This window comes from Trichoderma breve, chromosome 3 (assembly GCF_028502605.1).
Source record: "Trichoderma breve strain T069 chromosome 3, whole genome shotgun sequence".
Lineage (NCBI taxonomy): Eukaryota > Fungi > Ascomycota > Sordariomycetes > Hypocreales > Hypocreaceae > Trichoderma > Trichoderma breve.
In genome coordinates, this window is record NC_079234.1 from 1,507,239 (window position 1) to 1,526,748 (window position 19,510).

General features: G+C 51.4%; 5 protein-coding genes across 5 annotated transcripts; 2 read left to right on the forward strand and 3 right to left on the reverse strand.

Moving 5' to 3' along the window:
- Nucleotides 1-882: 882 nt before the first annotated feature.
- On the forward strand, nt 883-1,692 carry T069G_04893 (GDSL-like lipase/Acylhydrolase family domain-containing protein; the record flags this gene model as incomplete). The annotated part of the gene is made up of 1 exon (XM_056172103.1): nt 883-1,692. The coding sequence occupies one exon, from the start codon at nt 883-885 to the stop codon at nt 1,690-1,692; it is 810 nt and encodes a 269-aa protein (XP_056028961.1).
- A 396-nt stretch (nt 1,693-2,088) lies between these two features.
- Nucleotides 2,089-9,275, reverse strand: T069G_04894 (polyketide synthase dehydratase domain-containing protein; the record flags this gene model as incomplete). The annotated part of the gene is made up of 3 exons (XM_056172104.1): nt 2,089-2,937; nt 2,998-8,999; nt 9,086-9,275. 3 exons carry the CDS (start codon nt 9,273-9,275, stop codon nt 2,089-2,091), a joined length of 7,041 nt encoding a protein of 2,346 aa, XP_056028962.1.
- Nucleotides 9,276-11,131: 1,856 nt separating this feature from the next.
- Nucleotides 11,132-12,273, reverse strand: T069G_04895 (uncharacterized protein; the record flags this gene model as incomplete). Its single annotated transcript, XM_056172105.1, has 2 exons — nt 11,132-11,861; nt 11,924-12,273. 2 exons carry the CDS (start codon nt 12,271-12,273, stop codon nt 11,132-11,134), a joined length of 1,080 nt encoding a protein of 359 aa, XP_056028963.1.
- A 674-nt stretch (nt 12,274-12,947) lies between these two features.
- On the forward strand, nt 12,948-14,957 carry T069G_04896 (pyridine nucleotide-disulfide oxidoreductase domain-containing protein; the record flags this gene model as incomplete). Its single annotated transcript, XM_056172106.1, has 4 exons — nt 12,948-12,993; nt 13,107-14,301; nt 14,353-14,617; nt 14,676-14,957. The coding sequence occupies 4 exons, from the start codon at nt 12,948-12,950 to the stop codon at nt 14,955-14,957; spliced, it is 1,788 nt and encodes a 595-aa protein (XP_056028964.1).
- Nucleotides 14,958-15,915: 958 nt separating this feature from the next.
- On the reverse strand, nt 15,916-17,771 carry T069G_04897 (FAD binding domain-containing protein; the record flags this gene model as incomplete). The annotated part of the gene is made up of 3 exons (XM_056172107.1): nt 15,916-17,170; nt 17,233-17,433; nt 17,497-17,771. The coding sequence occupies 3 exons, from the start codon at nt 17,769-17,771 to the stop codon at nt 15,916-15,918; spliced, it is 1,731 nt and encodes a 576-aa protein (XP_056028965.1).
- Between the last annotated feature and the right edge of the window lie 1,739 nt (nt 17,772-19,510).

Consider the following 19,510-nt stretch of genomic DNA (forward strand, 5'->3'; position numbering starts at 1 on the left):
AAAATGCTCATAAACAAGCTTCTGAGTGGCTTGAGGCCCCAGCGGGCGAAAAAGAGCAAGTGAGACGGGAGAATGTGGATCAGCATTGAGGAAGTGCTTACTCGTAAAATTCTCATGGCCTGTTTTCACCCTCATTTCTTTGCCCCGCCTGTTGGCAGACAAATAAACTCCACCAAAGTCATGCTCCATACAATATCGGGTATATATAAGCACGTCTGATCCACTGGCGGAAGCCTCACTCATATCTAAGCATTAAAATCTAGATCTGAGAGTCGGAGGAATTGTCCGTCTCCGGACATTTCTTAATAGCGCTTACTTACTTCAGGACTTGATTGGTTCAGCCCTAAAGACAAGGCATGATACATTGCGACTCTTGAGTTGGGCAAATGACAAGTCATTTCAACATTTAGATGGATATAGCACGTGAAAGAAGTCTGAAAGAGAGTACCCCCTTAGGAATTGAAGCCGGATTTTTATTCTTCATTCTTTTCGCCAGGTGGGTTGTGACCTACCAAGCTCCGGCTGACTGAAGACATTGTTGCCCGAGTTAGGATGAAGAATAATCTAAATGGGAAAAATTACTCTTTACAGGCACCGTGAAATCATCTCAGAATTACATACAAGTTGAATTATCTTGATAGTCTGAAAACTCATCGGTCAATGTGGAGCTATACAGACGGCGTTCCATTAGTTGTTATCTAAGCCCCGCCGTTCAACTTACCTCAATGTATCTTTCCGAGTATATCACCAAGAATTAATCCGAGGCGAAATCAGCCATTTTTATCGTCTGTAATGTTTTAATACGCACGATTACTTTTAAAACGTATATCAGCGCACATTGGTGACTTCCAGCTATAGAGCCAATCGTCATAACTAAGCAGAATGGCAGTCGGCGAAAGCAACGAGCCGTCAGCCCTGGCTATCCGCCGAGTCACACACGATAAAATTCTCATATTTGGAGACTCCCTTACAGAACTCAGCAGCGATATTCACTCGCTTTCCTTTGCTCTCACACCTGCTCTGCAGCATTATTATTTCCGAAAGCTCTCCGTGGTTGCGCGTGGATATGGAGGCTACAGCTCAATTCATCTGAAACACGTACTGCTGCCTACCTTGCGTGCAGAGACTGCAGCTGGAGAGACAATCAAACTCTTGGTGGTGGAAATTGGCACGAATGATGCAGCAGAGCGCGATATACAAACCGTGCCGGTAGAAACATATCGTGAGAATCTCGAATGGATTGTGGAACAGGCACGGAAATCCGGCGTCGAGAGAGTCCTGCTGGTGGGACCCGGTCCTGTGGATGAAGATATGCTGGAACCTCCCATTTACAACAGAGTGATGCACAATCTGAAATACTCAGAGGCAGCGAAGGATGTTGCAGCACGCTGTGGCGTACCGTTCATTGACATGTGGCATACGATGATGGAGCGGGTAGGATGGAAGGAAGGACAGCCAGTGCCGGGCCTATCAGGCACGGGTGGAACAGTGCTGACAAAATTATTGACGGATGGCGTTCATCTCACTGGTGAAGGATACAGGATATGGTATGATGAACTGCTAGCGGTGATTAAGAGGGATTTCCCAGAACTGCGATCAGAAGCACTACCGACGGTATTACCACACATCTTTGATGTAGATAGGGCGAATTTACCGGACACGCTATGGCAGGAGGTTCAAGTGAAGGAATAATAGAACTGACGATGGCCTGTTTGGAGTCTTTTCACCATCGAGTTTGTGACTGAGTTGCTCACTTGGTGTCTATTTTAAAGGCAAGTCTGTACCGTCAACACATCTAGACATTTACTAGAAAAGAAAAGCCAAATAAGACTTAGAGCAAAATGAGTTCAAAAAAAAAAAAAAAAAACGCTTTATTCATAAACTATCAATCTGACTGTCTATATATTAAGAAGAAAAGAGAATTGATATATCGTTATGCTATTGGAAAAGAGAAAAAAGGAAACCATTTTATCTATTACTTCTTTTTTTTTTTGGTCGATCACATCAATGTGACTGCACGCCCCCACAGCGTTTCATCCATCTCCGTTGACCGAACTATTTTCGTTCATTATAGCATGTATCATCCCCTTACGCCTCACGTCCCTGAGCAGCGCAGACCTGGGCGGCAAACTTGCAGATGGTCAGAGTAGGTCCAAGCAGCTGCTGGAAGGGCACGTCCATCTTGTACTCCTTGAAGATCCAGTTTCGCAGCTCAGCACCAATCATGGAGTCGATACCATAAGAGGCAATGGAACCGTTCTCAGGGTCGACATCTTCAGGGTTGAGCATGAGCATGCGAGCCAGCTTGTCAACAAAGTGCTCGTTGACAGCAGTGATAGCCTCAGCGAGGGTCTCGGCGGCCTTGATGGTAGCAACAATGCTCTGGCCACCGGCACCAGCACCGGCGTCATCGGCGGAGGAGTTAATGTCGTGGACCATGTGGCTGAAGCGGGCGTCCTCGAGCCAGAAGCTGTCCACAGCAGCGGCATCGTTGACAGCCTTCTGCAGCAGAGCTGGGTCAAGACCGACAACAACGTGGTCAGGAACAGTCTCCAGAGTGTTGGAGATCATGGCAGCCTCGAAGGACTGGAGAAGGTGCTCCTCATCAACACCGTACATACCCTTGCGCTTAAGGGCATCCTCAAGCTCAACATTCTCAGCAACGACACCAACACCGAGAACCATAGGCAGGACAACGGAGGTGGCGGGAGCCTTGGATTGGGTGTGGCGGAAGCGGGCAAGGGAGTCGAGGTAGGCGTTGGCAGCAGCATAGTTGCCCTGGCCGGGAGTACCCAGGATACCTGAGACGGAAGAAGTCATGACAAAGAAGTCAAGAGGAGTCTCGGCCAGAACGGAGTGAAGGTTCTGGGCACCGACAACCTTGGGGTTAGTAGACTGCTTCCAGGCCTCGTAGGTCATGGAGTGGAAGAGAGCATCCTGGTGATTATGGTTAGTCATGTTTATCCTATCTTGAAGACTTCAAGGTTATTAACTTACTCTCAGAACCATGGCAGCATGGACAACACCCTTGATAGGGTTCTCGGCAGGGATGCCGTTGACAGCACGGACAACATCATCGCGAGAAGTGGCGTCACCGCGGACAACCTGGACGATAGCTCCAGCGGCCTCAAGGTCGGCGACCAGCTTGGCAGCGGAGGGTTGGTCCGCACCAGATCGGGAGAGGAAAGTGAAGCGGCGAGCTCCAGATTCCATCATCCACGAGGTCAAGCTACGACCGAGACCACCCAAGCATCCGACAAGCAGGTAGGTAGAGTCAGCGTTGAACTGAAGCTTGGTGCGGGTAGGCAGAGTCTGGATGGGCGTCACAGAGGCCTGGTACTCGACAACAGACTTGACTGAGCCAAAGGCATCGGAGTAAGCAGCGACAGCCTTGTCAAGGTCAGCCAGCTCGATGGCCTTGGTAGCGCCAGGAGCGGCAGAAGGCTGCTTAGCAATCTCAACGATGGCAGGCAGGAGTCTAGCCAGAAGCTTAGGCTTAGAGCCCAGAGCCTCGATGATGTCGAAGGGAAGGTAGCTGGCGCTCTTCTGGACGGGGATACCGTCAAGGACGCTGCGGCTGAGGTTATCCTTGCGACCGCTGTCAACGAAGCGACCAAATGAAGCAATGGTACGCCATGCCTCGTGAGCATCGTTGGAGTCAACGCTGCCAGCGCTGAAGACAACATCGGCACCGTGGCCATTGGTGAGCTTCTCGAGCTGCTCAGAAACCAGGCCGTTGGAAGGACGGAGGATGTTCTCAGTCTTGAGGCCGAACTGCTTCTCCAAGAAGGCAGCCTCGTCATCAGTCTTGGCCACAGCGTAGACGGTGGCGCCCTTGAGCTGAGCAACCTTGATGGCGGCGGCACCAGCGAAACCAGAGTTGCCCAGGACGAGAACGTTCTCGTCGTCCTGAACGGAGGCAAGAGTCTGGAGTCCGTGCAGAGCAGCGGCATAAGCAGTCAGGCTGCTGACAATGCCAGTGAGATCATCACCGCTGGCAACCTTGTGAAGCAGCGTAGCCGGGACTTGCTGGTAGCTGTCGAAGCGGCCAATGTTGAATCCAACAACCTTGTCACCAACCTGGAAGCCAGAGGCGCCGGATCCAACACGCTTGACAACACCGCCAATCTCGTGGCTGAAAGTGGTGGCATAGTCGACACCGTTGATGACGAGAACGCCCTCCTTGGTGAGACCGCTGCTCAGAACCTCAACCTCGACGTGGCCAGGCTTGACCTCAGGGGCGGAGTCCTCCTTCTGGAAGACGACCTTGTTGCGGAGAGCCTTGCCGTGGATGCGCTCACCAAAGGTGAACTTGACATCCTCAGCCTTGTTGGCGCCAGTGTAGACGTTGTTCAGGCCCTTGGTGCGGACAAGTCGGCTGATGTAAGTCTTGCCGTTGGACAGGACAAACTCGCGCTCAGGAAGCTCCTCAGCCTTGGCCACTTGAAGCTGGGCAATCTTGGTGATGGCCTTGACAGTCTGCTCGGACTTGACGTTGTCGAGATCGACGTCAAGGGTGCGGAAGTCGATGGAAGCCTGCTCGGAGGTAATGGCACGAGCAAGACCAGAGATCATGGCGTACTCGGGCTTCTTACCCTCGAGAATAGCACCAGTGCTGACCCAGAGAAGGTTAGAGGTCTTAGCAATGATGTTCTGGATAGCAGCAAACTCCTGCTCCTTGAGGGTGAACAGAACAGGGCCCTCAAAGTCAGCCAGGACGACGACGTGCTCAGGAACAGCAGAGGTCAGGGAAGCCTCAAGGCTGGAGAGAGTGACCTCCCAGCCAAGAGCCTCGAGGGCAGTTCGCACAGGAGAGACGATGGAGCTTTGGGTAGTGCGGTAGACCAGCTGCACAGAGTGCTTGTCGGTCTTGGTGGCCTCCTCAGCCTTCTTGGCGACAGAGACACCGGCGCCAATGGCAGTAGCTCCGGCCTTCAGGAGGCTGTCCAGGGACACGGCACCACCAGCCACGAGGATATCGAAAGACTCCTTCTTGAGACCCTGGGCCTCGAGCTCCTGGCTGGGGTCAACAACGACGATCTTGGCGTTGTGGTAAGGAGCAACAATAGGCTTGAAAGTCTCAGCCTCCTCCTCGGAGACGGCGACGATGGTGTAAGAGGCCTGGGGGTTCTGGCTGAGGATGGCAGCAGCGTTCTTAGCACCCAGCTCAATGGACTTGTAGCTGGGGTACTTGAAGAGAGCAAGGTTAACCAGCTCAGGAGCGCTGAGGCCAGCTCGGTTCTCGACGGCGTCGACGTCAAGTTCCCAAGACATCTCACCGTAAGGAGCCTCCTCAAGAGCACTCTCAGCCTTCTGAGGAACGGCAGCCTCGTAGGCAGTAGCGCGCATGTTGGTGAGTTCCATGATCAGCTCACCGTCAGCAGCAACCATCTGGACGTTACTCTCCGAAGTACGGAGACCACGGCGGTGGACAGTAGCATAGGCGGAAGCCTTCTGCACCTTGAGCTGCTCCTCGGTGGGAGGCCAGATGGCGACCTCATCAACCTGAACGGGCACAACACCACAGTCCATGGCGTTTGTGCGACCAGCGTAAATGGCAGCGATGGCAAGCTGCAGAGTAGAGTCAATGACAGCAGGGTGAAGGATGTATCGGGACTCGCCCAGGGTCTCGTCAACAAACTGCTTGATGTTGGTTGAAGAGGCGGCCTGGTAGTTTCGGCCGTCGAAGCGGATGTCATCCATATCCTGGAAGGTCGGGCCGTAGTCGAAGCCAACCTCGCGCAGAGCTTGGTTCCAAGCCTTGCCAGTAGCACGCTGAGGCAGATGAGGAACAGAGCGAGGAGTCTTGCCGCGAGGACGAGTGTTGATGCTGATGCTGCCGGACATGTGGTCCTTCTTGACACGCTCAGAGTCAACAGATGAGACGTTCCAGTCCCACCAGCCAGCACCGATGATGGATGGGCGCATGTTGAAGAGGACTTCAATGCCATCATCATCATCAGGGGTCACGAGCGCAGTCTTGATAGACACATCGCGGATAACATAGCTCTCAATGTTGACGGGGTTGGCACTCGTCTCGTTGATCTGGCGGATGGCTTCAATGGCCATGGCGAAGTAGCCGGCAGCAGGGAAGACAGACTCACCACCCAGGTGGTGGTGCTTGAGCCAAGGCAGATCGCGGATACGGAGCATGTTGCGCCAAGTGGGCTCAGCCAGCGAGTTACCAACGACAAGCTGTCCGAGGACATCGTGACGAGGGTACTTGGGCAGACGCTGCTCCTGAGAGCTACGGCTCTCGGCCCAGAAGGGTCGAGTGTAGTTCCACTGGTAGGGAGGGAGATCGACAATGGTTTGACCCTTGAGGGCCTTTCCATTGGAACCACGCTGGTCAACGTAGGCGTTGGAGATCTTCTCCATGTTCACAGGGTAGCTGCGGAGGAAGAGCTCACCGGCAGTCTTGAGGAGCTGCTCGGCACAGTTCTTGCCACGCAAGAGAGTAGGGATGTAGTCAATCTTGTCGTTCTTGACAGCAGCCTTGATCTGCTTGATGGGACCGGCCATGGCGGAGTGAGGGCCAATCTCGATGAACAGATCGACATCGGAGAATTCCTCAGCAGCCAGGATGGTGGTGACAGCCTGGTCGAACAGGACAGGGCTGCGAAGGTTGGCACTCCAGTAAGTCTCGTCAACGACGTCCTCATCGCCGAGAATCTTGTTGTAAACAGATGAGACCATCTTGGCGTTGGTAGCCAGAGGAAGGCTGCCCTTGACCTTCTCCTTGGTGGCTCGGACCATCGCCTCATACTTCTCGGCGACAGGAGCCATGTGGTGGGAGTGGTAGGCCTTGCCGTTGGTCTTGACAGGACGGGCAAAGACACCGTCAGCGTCAAGCTTGGCCCGGACGAGCTCAAGAGCATCACCGTCACCAGACAGGGTAACAAGAGCAGGGGAGTTGTGACAAGCAACTACAACCTTGCCCTGGTACTCGGCCAGGTACTTCTCAACAGCCTCGGCGCCGAGGCCAACGGCCATCATGGCACCGCCAGTGTTGACATCACGGGCAACCTTACCACGGTAGTAAGCAGCAACAATGGCCTCATCGGCAGAGACCAAGCCAGCAGCGTAAGAAGCGGCAATCTCACCAGAAGAGTGACCAACGGTGACCTTGGGAGTGACACCCCAAGATCGGAGCAGCTGAACAGTGGCGATCTGGATGGCAGTGCAGAGGGGCTGAGAGAACTCGGCATCGCTGATGGGGGAGGTCTCGGCGTGCTCCAGGAGAACATCCTCAATGGACCACTCAGGGCCATCGGGGAGCTCCTCAAGGACGAGGTCAAGAGCACGAATGGAGCGGAGGAATGAAGGGCAGTAAGCCATCAAGTCAGCACCCATGCGAGCCCACTGAGCACCCTGACCAGTGAAGACGAAACCGACAGAGCGGATGTTCTTCTTGTCAGCGAAGGTGAAGTTCTCGCCGACATTCTCAAAGACCTTGGTCAGAGAGTTGTAACTAGCGACAGCGAAACCCTTGCTGGCAAGGTTGCTACGGCGGTTACCCAGAGTGTAGGAGAGATCAAGCAGGCTGTACTTAGAAGCAACCTTGCCGTGGGCGTCAATGTTGCGGCGGACAGTGGCCTTGTCGTGAGCAGAGAAAGGCAGCAGGAAAGGGCGGTTACGCTCAAGAGCACGGCGGCGACCGGTGGTCTTTGGCTGCTGAGCCCAGCTGTCTGTGAAGGTGTAGGCAGGGGCGTTGCGAGTCAGAGAGTCGGTGCCCTCAACGATAACGTGAGCGTTGGTACCACCGTATCCGAAAGAATTGATGGAAACACGACGGACGGGGAGGTGACGAGGGAAGGGAACGGCATCAGTAGGGACCTTGACCTTCCAGTCATCCCACTTGATGGCAGGGCTGGGGTTGACAAGACCGCGAGTGGCGGGGATAACACCACGCTCGACAATCATGATGGCCTTGATGAGGGCAGACAGACCACTGGCAGCTTCAGAGTGGCCAATATTTGTCTTGACTGCACCAATCCAGAGGGGCTCCTCACCAGGCTTGCGGTCCTGGTTCATGGCAATGGAAACGGCGTTGACCTCGAGAGGGTCACCGACGGCGGTACCAGTACCGTGGCACTCAAAGTAACCAGTCAGGCGGGGATCGAGATCACCACCGCGCTTGTAGGCAGCGGCAATGACATGAGCCTGACCATCACGGTTGGGGTGGGTGATACCAGCAGCAGGGACCTTGCCGTTGGAGTTGGTAGCACTGGATCGAATAACACCACGGATTGGGTCACCATCACGGATAGCATCCGAGAGACGCTTGAGGTAAACGGCACCGACAGCATCAGCACGGCCATAACCATCAGCGGAGGCATCGAAGGTGTGGCAAGTCGAAGTGGGGGACAAGACACCAAGCTTGGCAGTGTTCATGTGCTGGTCAACGGTGATAATCAGGTTAACACCACCAACGATGGCACCCTCACACTCCTTGTTTCGGAGGGCGTTGCAAGCGTTGTGGAGGGCGTAGACGGAAGATGAGCAAGCAGTGTTGCACATGATGCTAGGACCGTTGAGGTTGAAGACGTGGCTGATACGGTTGCTGATGATACCAGTGTCGACACCGGTGGCAGCCAAGCTGTGACGGAAAGAGTGCTCCTTGAAGGCCATCTGCTGCCAATCAGCAGTGAAGCTGGCGGCGAAGACGGCAGTTCGGGTGCCAGCAATCTTCTCGAGGGAGATACCACCGGACTCGAGAGCCTCGTAGACAACCTCAAGCAGCTTTCGCTGTTGAGGGTCCATCCACATGGCCTCGACGGGGGTGATACCGAACAAACCGGGGTCGAAGTCCGCAAGATCATCCTTGAGGAAGTATCCACCAAGGACACCGAAGCTTCCAGGTCGGTCATTGTTCTTGTGGATGTGGGCGTCGATGTTGAATCGAGTCGAAGGGACCTTGGGCGTGTTACCAGTGCCCTTGCTCATCATGAGGTCCCAGAATTCGGAAGCAGACTTGACATCGCCGGGCAGACGGCAACCTGTAAGAGGGAGGCATGTTAGCAACTCATAATTCATGAAGATCAAAAGTGAGTAAGTGTGAATAAGTGAGTGAGCAAATACGTACCCATGCCAACAACAGCAATTGGCTCCAATTGTTCATCGAGAGGCTTCTCAGCGTAGTCGGGGAAAGAGGCGGCAGCATACTCGTCATCGCCAGCGGAAGAGGCAGCGCTGGATGGGGACGTATCAGAGTTGTGCAGACCGTCGAAAGACGACTGGGAAGAAGGGCTAGCGTTTCGAGTAACAGCAGGCATCTTGAAGTCTTGAATAATAGATGTATTTGGGGGATACAAAAGTTATTCAGGTGGGGTTGACTTGTCGAGTTTGCGTTTTCAAAACGAAATCGAAGCTTTCGAAGAGAAGGTTTCGGGGCTTTGGAGCTTCTGGAGTTGTTTGCGAGGGTGCTCTGCACCAAGGCTGTGTGTAAGTTGATTGATCTTGTGGGGGGGATGGAGAGAATTCAGTTCACTTTGGAAGCGGCCAGGACGAGACTATTATACCTATTGTCATTCATTGTTTGACTCCTACATGGATATCACATATCTCAGAAATCTGCAGCATCTAAGGTACTACGGCGTATGCCGCTCCGGAGCGGTGCCCGTCTGCCTCTCAATCTGATAGACAGATACTGCGCTGCGCAAATCCGATAAGCCGTTGGCCAAGTGTAAGCACGGCGGCTGCGTTACAAGCTCCCGCCGTCCGAGATGACTCCATACGCCTCGCGGAGTGCGAATATACGGATCACCGAGTATGCTAGTATCAGGTCCGCCCAGCGGGTCAAGTGTTAGATGCAGGGTCTTATGCATGTACGGTAGGAAGCCGTCCAGTCTAGTGTTACAGTTTACAGTTACTGGCCTTGTCTGAAGGGGGCTGACTGCACTTCCTTACAAACCAGAGCCACGAGGGCCTTCGCCATTGTTCTCACCCCTGCCACCCCACGATCCGCGGCCCTTGACTCCCAAGCCTCCAAAGCTGCGGCGATCCTCCTCCTCCGGTGTAAGACGCACTTGAATTGCGCGCCCTCGGATCCACAGATCAGATCGGGGCTGCCTCATCGGGGCTAGCATCCCATCAGCACAGCTTCTCTCGTGTCCGAGCAACGCTTCGACCCGCTCCGAGACCCTGGAGACCGGGAGGGAGTGCGCAGTTTGCGCGAATAAGCGCTCTCATCTTATCTATCCCAGATCCCAGGGGTGCGGAGGCGATTATGTACCATTACGAAATGACAGGTACATGCATCCCGGCCACATGTTCGCGTTACTGTGCATGCATCGATTACCAGTAAGTTACACACCCATTTGTCACATATAATACTCTAAACCTAGTAAGCGGAGCAAGCGGTTCCGAATAGTGCTATCAAGGTTCGGAATGGGAAATCGAGAACGATGTCGACAAAATAACCGCCAACGCTTACATGTGAAGATTAGAATTACCCGGGAGTAACACTGATAATTGATGATCCAACGGAAGAAGGGAATCAGATAACAAATAAAAGATTGAAAATGGGAAATTGAAATTTTTACAGCTTATTGTTTTCAAACTCTGTACTGCAGGAGGATTCGTTTGCCCAGAGTTAGATCGGAGTGTATGGTCAATTGATTTCTGTGTAATTTTCGCCACCATCTACAACTACCCAGACTTTCAATGCACTAGATTTACTCTCACGTAGATAGGTTTATCTATGTTCTTACAAAAAATGGAGAATCTAGGTTGTTTGTTACATAACAGCGGAAGTTTGTTCTCGAATAGATTTCACATAGATTATATCGTACCATGGCTAAGGAAGCCATCAACAATTACCAACAGAAAAGTTTAACGGCTAGCCAACAACATCATAAACTACCAATGCTCTAGGAAGGTATCAGTCTGTTTCATGCATGCATGTTGCATTATCTGTACATATAAGGAATTCCTATTATGCCAAAATATACCTCTCAGCCACATCCTCCATTACTGTATCCACCGTGTTCAACGATACAGCCCCATGTCCCCTTGCTTACTTCGCTTACATGCAGCTCCTACAGGCTAGACTCCCGCCTCTCGGTCATTAACCATCCGAGCCCCAGCTACGGCAATTCCTGCTAGTATTCAACAAAACAAATTCGCCTATTCATCTGCGTTTCCTCTGTTCGGCTGCCGCATCCAACTCCCCTTCCCTGTGGCACATCAGCCATGCCAGACCCGCTCCGGGCCCTGCAGCTGCGGTAATGGCAGTCAGTTTTACCATCGGCCAGCCCGCCCTGATCTTCTCTCCCAGAAAGGTAGAAGTTACAGCCTTCTGAGGACTGAGCATGTACAGCCCCATGCCGATCACACACAGGTAGATGAGGACATGGTCATATTGCATGAAGAGCATTGCACCTTCAGTCATGTAAGTCGGGCTGTCAGCTATGACAGCAGCATGATTAGGCCAGTAAACGCGATACCACGATAACTCGGGAGCAGTGTAAGCCCACACTGCAACTCCAATGTGGACCACAGCGCTGGTGAGGCCAACAATCCAGTAAGCGAGAGTAACTGGCTTGCGAATTCCCTTGTAGTTTTCACCGGAAAACAGGACGCTGACAAGGTCTTGGAACAGGCCCAGGAAGAAAGGGCCAAAGAACCAGACTACCACGCCGTCCTGGATATCAAACGGCTGGGCTCCCAGGGCTGAAGGGAGCAATAGCGGGAGCGAAATGACGATACTCCAGAGTGCCGTAAGTGGTAGGGCCTGGGCCTGGTCGTTTGAAAGGAGCGAAGTCTTGCTGCCTAGTCTCTTCGACACGTACAGGTGGCAATACACGGGGAGCACGGAAGCCGCGCCACACCAGTTCCACAAGAACTGCCATACCGCCGGACTTATCAACAATTACAGATTAGTCTGGATCGTGTAAGTTGGGTTGTAGTGGAATAAACATACTATCTCAGTGGGCCTGTTTTCCTGTTTCGACGATCTTCAACCAATGTCATGATGTTGAAGACAACCAGTGCAAAGACCAGATCCACCAGCATCAGGAATGGACCAAGATCGCTCAAGTCCGCCACGTTGTTGACGGCGCCAAAAAAGACAACTAGCAGGCCGAGAACAAAGTCAACGGGCCAAATGCCTGTCCAGGAAGTCTTGACAGGGGTGCCAGTGGGAAACACTCCTTTCAGATTGGTCCAAAGCATTGTCATGAAAGAGCCGTTCTGCATCATGACAATCCATTGTGAGTAAAACCCAAGGCCAGTAAAGGCCCTGAAGACGTAGTAAGCGTCGACCAAGGCCATGACTAGAGTGATAATTCTTTTGTCCTTGCAAGCTGTGCTAGTGCACTGCAACAGCAGTAAGTCGATATACGTACGAGTACGAGGTGGCAACAACTAGCGGTTCCGGTTCGTTTTTTTTTTGGGCGACTCCGGTAAGGGCGTTGTTTCGTGTGAGAGGATGGCATCTTTGTTTATACTGGCATGCTGCGGAGAGCAAAACTACGAGAAGCGCGATCTTTCAGGCAAACGCACAGAAGCCGCGCTGTCAGGATGCCGAGCTGACGCCAAAATTCGCTTAGTATTCACAGTGTTTGACCTTGTAGCTTGGTGTAAGACCGTTGAGCTCCGAGTTCCAGGCGGGCCGGAGGTCCCCGCTGCGGTCCGAGGTCGCCCGTGCGGCATCGTCAGCCATAAGACCGGGATTTTCGCATTCGTTTGCTGAGCTCACAGATAAACTAAATTCCAAGCAGCGAATCATACGACTTGACCATGATTTTCGTATGTTCCATCATAAGCAGTAGTCGACTCTTGGGCTTGATGACAGAGGGTCGATTGATATAAAGAGTAAACTAGCAGGCTCATCGTGCACTGAAGCTCATTAAGAGAGATGAATTCGACTGGCAATTAACCAACTTGGTATTTTTTGCACGTGCTAGATCTATAAACGCCGCTTCCCCAGACGTTTATCGCCAGCCATGGACTCTACAGCGGAGAAAGTCGACGTTATTGTCGTTGGCGCTGGTAAGCACTAAGTTCCTGGCACACCCCTGCCTACACATTCGGGACACAAGCACACATACTCTTGTTTGCACCTCGAAACACTGCTGATACTGGCCAATTTGTGTGGCGTGTAGGCTGGAATGGTCTAATTTCTGCGAAAACCTACCTCGACTTCGCGCCGACGACCAATCTTGTTATCATCGATGAGCAGAGCTCGTTCGGTGGTGTATGGGCAACCGATAAGCTTTACCCGGGTCTCTACGCACAAATCAAACATGGATTGTTCGAATATTCCTTCTATCCCATGAAACATGAAGGCATCACCGACGATGGATACGTTTCTGGCGAAACAATTCACAACTACTTGACCGATTTCGCCCAGGACTATGACCTTGTCCGCCGAACTCGTCTGCGAACTAGGGTGACTCGTGTTATTCGACTGTCGTCTGGCGGATGGCGTCTAGAGATTGAAGACAAAGCTCCCATCGAGTGCGAGAAGCTCATTTACGCCTCGGGAGCAACTTCACACCCTGTCATACCTGCTTGGCCGAGAAACAACTTTACCTCTACCGTAATCCATTCCTCCGAAATGGGTGTGCATCTTGAGGCGCTTGGAAAAATCAATACCGCCACTGTCATCGGAGGAGCAAAGTCAGCCTACGACACAGTCTTTTTCCTGCTGAATGCTGGCAAAAAAGTTAACTGGATTATCCGAGAAGATGGATCAGGACCTTTGGCCATCATGCCTCCAACTCTCCTCGGCCTTAGAAACACCATGGACGTGGTTACCACTAGATTCATGGCATTGATGGGCATGACTATTATGAGCACCGACGGTGCTGGTCACCAATTTTTCCAAAGGACTCTTCTGGGACGGGGATTTGTCTACATCTTCTGGCTAATCGTCAACTGGATTGCTGATCGACACGCCGGTTACTCCAAGTCCGAAAATGCCAGGAAACTTAGGCCCGGCCCCGAAGGAAACGGAATCTTCTGGGCGAACGCAGGTCTCGGCGCAGCCAGTGTTCCACTCTTCTGGAAGACTTTCCACCGTGGCGACTGCACCGTTCACAGGACAGATATCGCGTCACTTGATAACGGCAACGTTGTCAACCTGAAAAACGGCGAGAGCTTCCAGACGGATTACATTGTTATGTGCACTGGGTTCGACAAGTCATTCCAGGTTTTCAGCGAAGAGCTGCAACAAGAGCTTGGATTCCTGCCCAACCCCGAAGAAGATGAGAAGTGGGCCAAGCTTGGTGAAGAGGCTGAAAAGACGGTTGATGAGCTTCTACCTTACCTCAAGAAGAGCCCCTTTGGCGAGAAGAAGTTTGAACGAGAGTTGACAGCGGGTGGACGGAAGCTTTTGCACGGCCCTAGTCGACACTATCGCCGCCTTATTGTTCCTAAGCTCGCTGCTCAAGGAGATCGTTCAGTCACATTCCCTGGATTCATCCACTCCATTTTCACTCCCACAGTATCTGAGACACAAGCCCTCTGGGGCACCGCCTTCCTACTCGGCCTTCACGATGTCCCATCTCAGGAAGAAATGGAACAAGAAGTTGCTGAATGGAACACCTGGACCGGAAAGCGATATGTTGCTCAGGGCCGAAAACACGCCTATGCTATCTACGACTTCCTCCCAGTAAGTGGATCTTTGTCCCCTTTGTAACCCTTTTTACTTTATTCTGACTCGCATACAGTACATTGACACTCTCCTCGGCGATCTTGGCGTCAAAACTTACCGCAAGAAGGGTTTCTTCTCAGGACTATTCGCACCCGCATACCCGAGCGAGTACAAGGGCATGCAGCAAGAATACCTTCAGTCATTGGGCCAAAGGGCAACCCCCGATTATACTGCTTCTGGTTCTATGACCCCTGTCTCCGCCGGGTCTGAGACACCCAGTGTTGGCCCTGATGGGCTTAGCATTGTGAAGCAAGAAAACGGCCACACCAACTCGGTTAAGCCTCTTGGATTTAACTGATTGTCAATATGGTGTTGAGTGTTTTCTGTTTTCTTTTTGGTTTTACTTATGATGGCCGACGTAATGATACATATATATATTTAGTTTGAAAAGATGGTATTTCTAGCAGTAACCTTTTCCTATGTCAGTTATATCTATATAAGAGAACCCACAAGCAATTAAAATGAAGTTGACATATTTCTGGAGACATTCTAAATCTTCTTGATTCGATGTGCAATTATGACTGATTCCTAGTAAATGTTGTTAAAACTCCCTCAAAGCTGTCACGAGAAAAGTTAATAATTCAAGGTAAACTTCATAGTTGTAATGAAAATTCCGGGTTTCAAAATGATAACATTCAAACTTGTGTGATATTGCAATGATTTGAAGAAGAATGAAGCAAATGTGTAAAAAAACGAAATGGATCAGTTCGATACAAGCTGTAAGACTTGTCAACAATGGCGTCTACCCAACTCTTGGACTAAACTAAGTTAGAATGCTATCTTGATCGTATTTGGCTCATTGTTCATCTAGCAGAAAAAGGAAGCCTGTCATTATAGACTCTGTTGTTATTAAGAAGTCCCGGATTTACAGAGTCCCATTTAAGTGGAGATTTAAGCTACGAGTGTTTGACTACGTTAGGTTTAACAGAGTAAGCGTATCCTATGGCTATCAGTAAAGCGTTTCACTGAGTAATGAACGTGCATAATTGTGCAAGTAAACAACATTATTATTGATCCTCTGTCTCACAACTACATTGATAATCTAAGTGCAAGGAAAATAGTTTCTAGTAGAGAATGCAAAGGAAAAACAATGACCTAAAATCCGTGCTACCCAGAGATTTGGGTTACAAGGGGGCCCTCTAAACCTCAGCGTATCCATACCACTTCTGTCTCATACCCCAGTTCCAGGGCAAGTATATCATCCTCTCATTCTATTCAGAGCCTCCCAACAATAGTCAATAGACAACGCCACAAGTTTAGGCGCGGCAAAGTCTGTTGTTGCCGTCCACAGTCCAGGCCTCACTGCCGACAGCAGTGTTGGCATAGAAAAGGGAGTTAGGGTCGTACTTCTTCTTGATTGAGAGAAGCTTGGGGTAGTTAGAGCCGTGGAAGGCCTCCTGCCAGTTGTGCTGCTTGTAGTTGGCCTCGTTGAGGTAGACACCACCACCAGGGGTGACAGCATCAATCATGGGCTGCAGAACGTTGGCGGCATAGTCCTGACGAGCCTGCATGGCAGCGGGAGGAGCAGTAGGATCCCAGTCACCAGGAGTCAAGCACACAGACAAACCAGTTCTCCAGGCGGGGTGAACAGCGTTGTCGGGGTGAGCCTGGTAAGAGACGTTAAAAGCCTGGCAGGGGAAAGGTGCATAGCCCTCGGTCATGGTGGCATTGCGAAGGGCGTTCATGATGATGGGGTTCTGCTTGGGGTCGAGGAGGAGATCTCGGGGCATGATTCGGCTACCGGTGAAGGGAGCGTAGTCGGAGGTACCCTCAGGCAGGGGTCCAAGGTAGAAGGAGACGTGATCGTAGTAGCTGGCAGAAACACGAGGAGCATATTGGTACTCAATGCCGCGGCTGGTAAGATCATCAAGGAATGGCTTCATCAGAGCGTTGACACCGTCAAGATCCTTGCCGGGCATGGTGAAAGCCAGAGTAAGGAACTCGTGAGGAGTAAGAACGTAAGTGGCACCGTTACCGGTGTCGACAAGGTTGGGCAGAAGAGTGTGGAAAGCGCCAATAGCCTCCCAGAAAACGTCATTGCCAACCTTGCTGTCGTCGAAAACGAGAGAAGCACCGCCAACAATACCGTCCTTGTGAACTCGGCTGGTCATGGACAAGACAACACCAAAAGTGCCGCCACCACCACCGCTAATAGCCCAGTAGAGATCAGAGTTCTGGGTAGGAGTGGCAATCAGATGGCTACCATCAGCAGTGACGACCTCCCACTCGAGAACGTTATCAGCAGCGAGGCCAAAAGCGGGCATAAGCATAGAGTGACCACCACCCTGGCTGTAACCACCAGAGATACCGACTGTAGGGCAAGATCCACCAACGATTTGGTTTCCGGAGTTGTAAGCAGCAAGGTAAGCCTCGAAACCCTCGACACCAGCGCCAAGCTTTAGAGCAGGGCCGTTGTAGTGAGAAGAGCTGTACTTGGGGATATACTGGGTGGACTTGAGGTTGTGAGTCCAGAAGGTCAAACCGCCCTTACCGGTGCTCTTTCCCAAGTAGCTGAAGATATCCTGGTTAGTCTCATTCTTATAGAGGTGGATAGTGGCTGTTAATCTACTCACTCGTGACCAGTGTTCTTGATGTTCAAGCGAACATTGTGCTGCTTGGCAAAGCTGATACCAGCCTGGACATCGGCAGCTCCAGTGACGTTGATAATGTAGCTGGCGTAGTTACCCAGACCACAAGGCTTGGACCGAGGAGTGAACGGGTCGCAAGTATAGTTCTCAAAGTACATGTTCAAGAACTCGGCGGGCGAATCGATGCTGAAATTATGTCAGTCCATTTGAATCTTCTCAATATGCGCTTCTATGCTTCTAGTAACGTACTGGTACAACTTGGTCTCGTTCCATCCGGCTTGAATCTGTGCGCAGAATGTAGCGTTGTAGTTGTTGAACGGCGCATCGTGGCAAGCACTGGCCTGAGGCACCGCCGCGATCAAGCGTCCATGGATGGTCTTGTTGAGAGCATTCCACTGAGAAGTCGCAGGCCAGTCAGAATCTCCAGGAAGAACTCTGCAGTTGGCAGGAGCAGGAGTTGCAGGAATGTAGCTGGCGCTTCCCACGGCGGCCAGACCCATGAGGAGGGCTGATTGTAAAGCCATTGTAGCCGAGTTTCTGATGCCTCTTGAGATGCCTCTTAAAAGTCACTGGAAGCTGTTGTTGAGAGTGATACTGAAAAGAAAAGTCCTCCAGAGACGCAGAATGCCCGACCTCTTTATACTTCTTTCGCTTGACGACGCCATCACAAAACAGTCAGTCTCAAGTCCTTGGCCACCGCTGATTCCAGCCCAACGGATCACGGCACAATCAATCATAGCGAATGGCTTCTACCAGTACAACTCCTCCAGGGAATTGTTTCTCCAAGGAACCGTCGTCCAGCATTGCTATGGCCATTGACAAGGGTTGCCTCAGCTGACGGCGCACTTGGGAAACCCGCGACTGGGGTGGGTCTTTGCACCGTCACAAAGCGCGGCCCGGTGTGGAGGCGGGTCATGGGGGTTCATGTAGGTACAGCTTCAACTCGAGATTGGATCAGCGCTGAGCCACGCATCAGCGTCGCATTTCCAGGTATCTGGGCGACATAATACCATGCGTTATACCATGCGTTATGGTTCTGGACAATGGGTGTCTAGCGCGGCTCGAGCTGTGCCGGTGGATGCAACTGTTCTTTGGGAACGGCATTGGTACTTTGCGGCAGACTTATCCGAGTGACACCGAGATCTTGAGCTTCACGCTGGGATACCCCAATGAATCACACAAACAGATTTTGATTCTAGCTGACTGTCGGCCAGCGGCGCCGAGGATCCGGTAGTCCTCTGGGTTTTTGAACAGCCATAGGCTATTCAATCTTACTCTTCGGAACGCCGTCTTGCGAGAACATGTCATCAATGGTACGATGTAAGAGAAGATGAAATCTAAATATGGTATTTTGCGCGGATATTCCAACAGCGTCGGATTTTGAATAACTATTCCAAATGAAGTACCATGGTTTCTTTTTGAGTCTAGTCCATATATTTCGGAGTTCAATGGGGTCCACCGCAATTCGAGGCTCTTGCAGTAGTCTACATGTATGCAACATGATTCATGCCCGGGTACCCTAGATCTGCTCTTTGCGCGTTGGCAAAGCTGGTAGCAAACATGGTTCCAAAGTTGCAGGGCCTTGATGAGTTGTGATCTAGGGTATTCAGAGCCTCATTATCGAGTTGATAATCAGAGAAGTATTGCCGTTGTAGGCAACTGACAGTAGTTAGGTAACACTCAGTAAGTCAAGTACAGAAGCGTATAAGCACACAACGGCGTACATTGTGCCACGTGTACGACTTATATACTGGCCGTAAATTGAATTTTAGTAGCCTTGATCCATCATGAAGCCATCATGAAAAATGACTCGGCATTGTAAATGAAGTTTCAACATCCTTGAATGGGATTTGACCCTCTCTACCCCAAATTGGCAGTGATGGCTATTACCCCTTGGCCCTAGCAAGGCATGTTGCTTGACCTGGTACTACAGTAGATCAGCCAGGACAAATCATTTTCCCAGTCAGATGGTCGTACAAGTCTGATGAAACTTACCATGGGTACATGATCTGCGAAAGATGTACATCACATGAGTTTTCGTTGGCTAAGCTCAGCCGGCATTGCCGTGAATCCAGGTACCCGTGTGATGCCTGTTAGATTAGCAGATTACTGGGCCTCATTACTCCGTAGTATCGGTAATCTTAATCACTTATCGCTCTGATCTCCGCATGGAAGGTAACAAGACACAGCTAGTAAAAGCGGTAGGCAATCACTAGGCCATTTATCTATTCATATGGTCTGCATGACTTATCACAGGTTATTG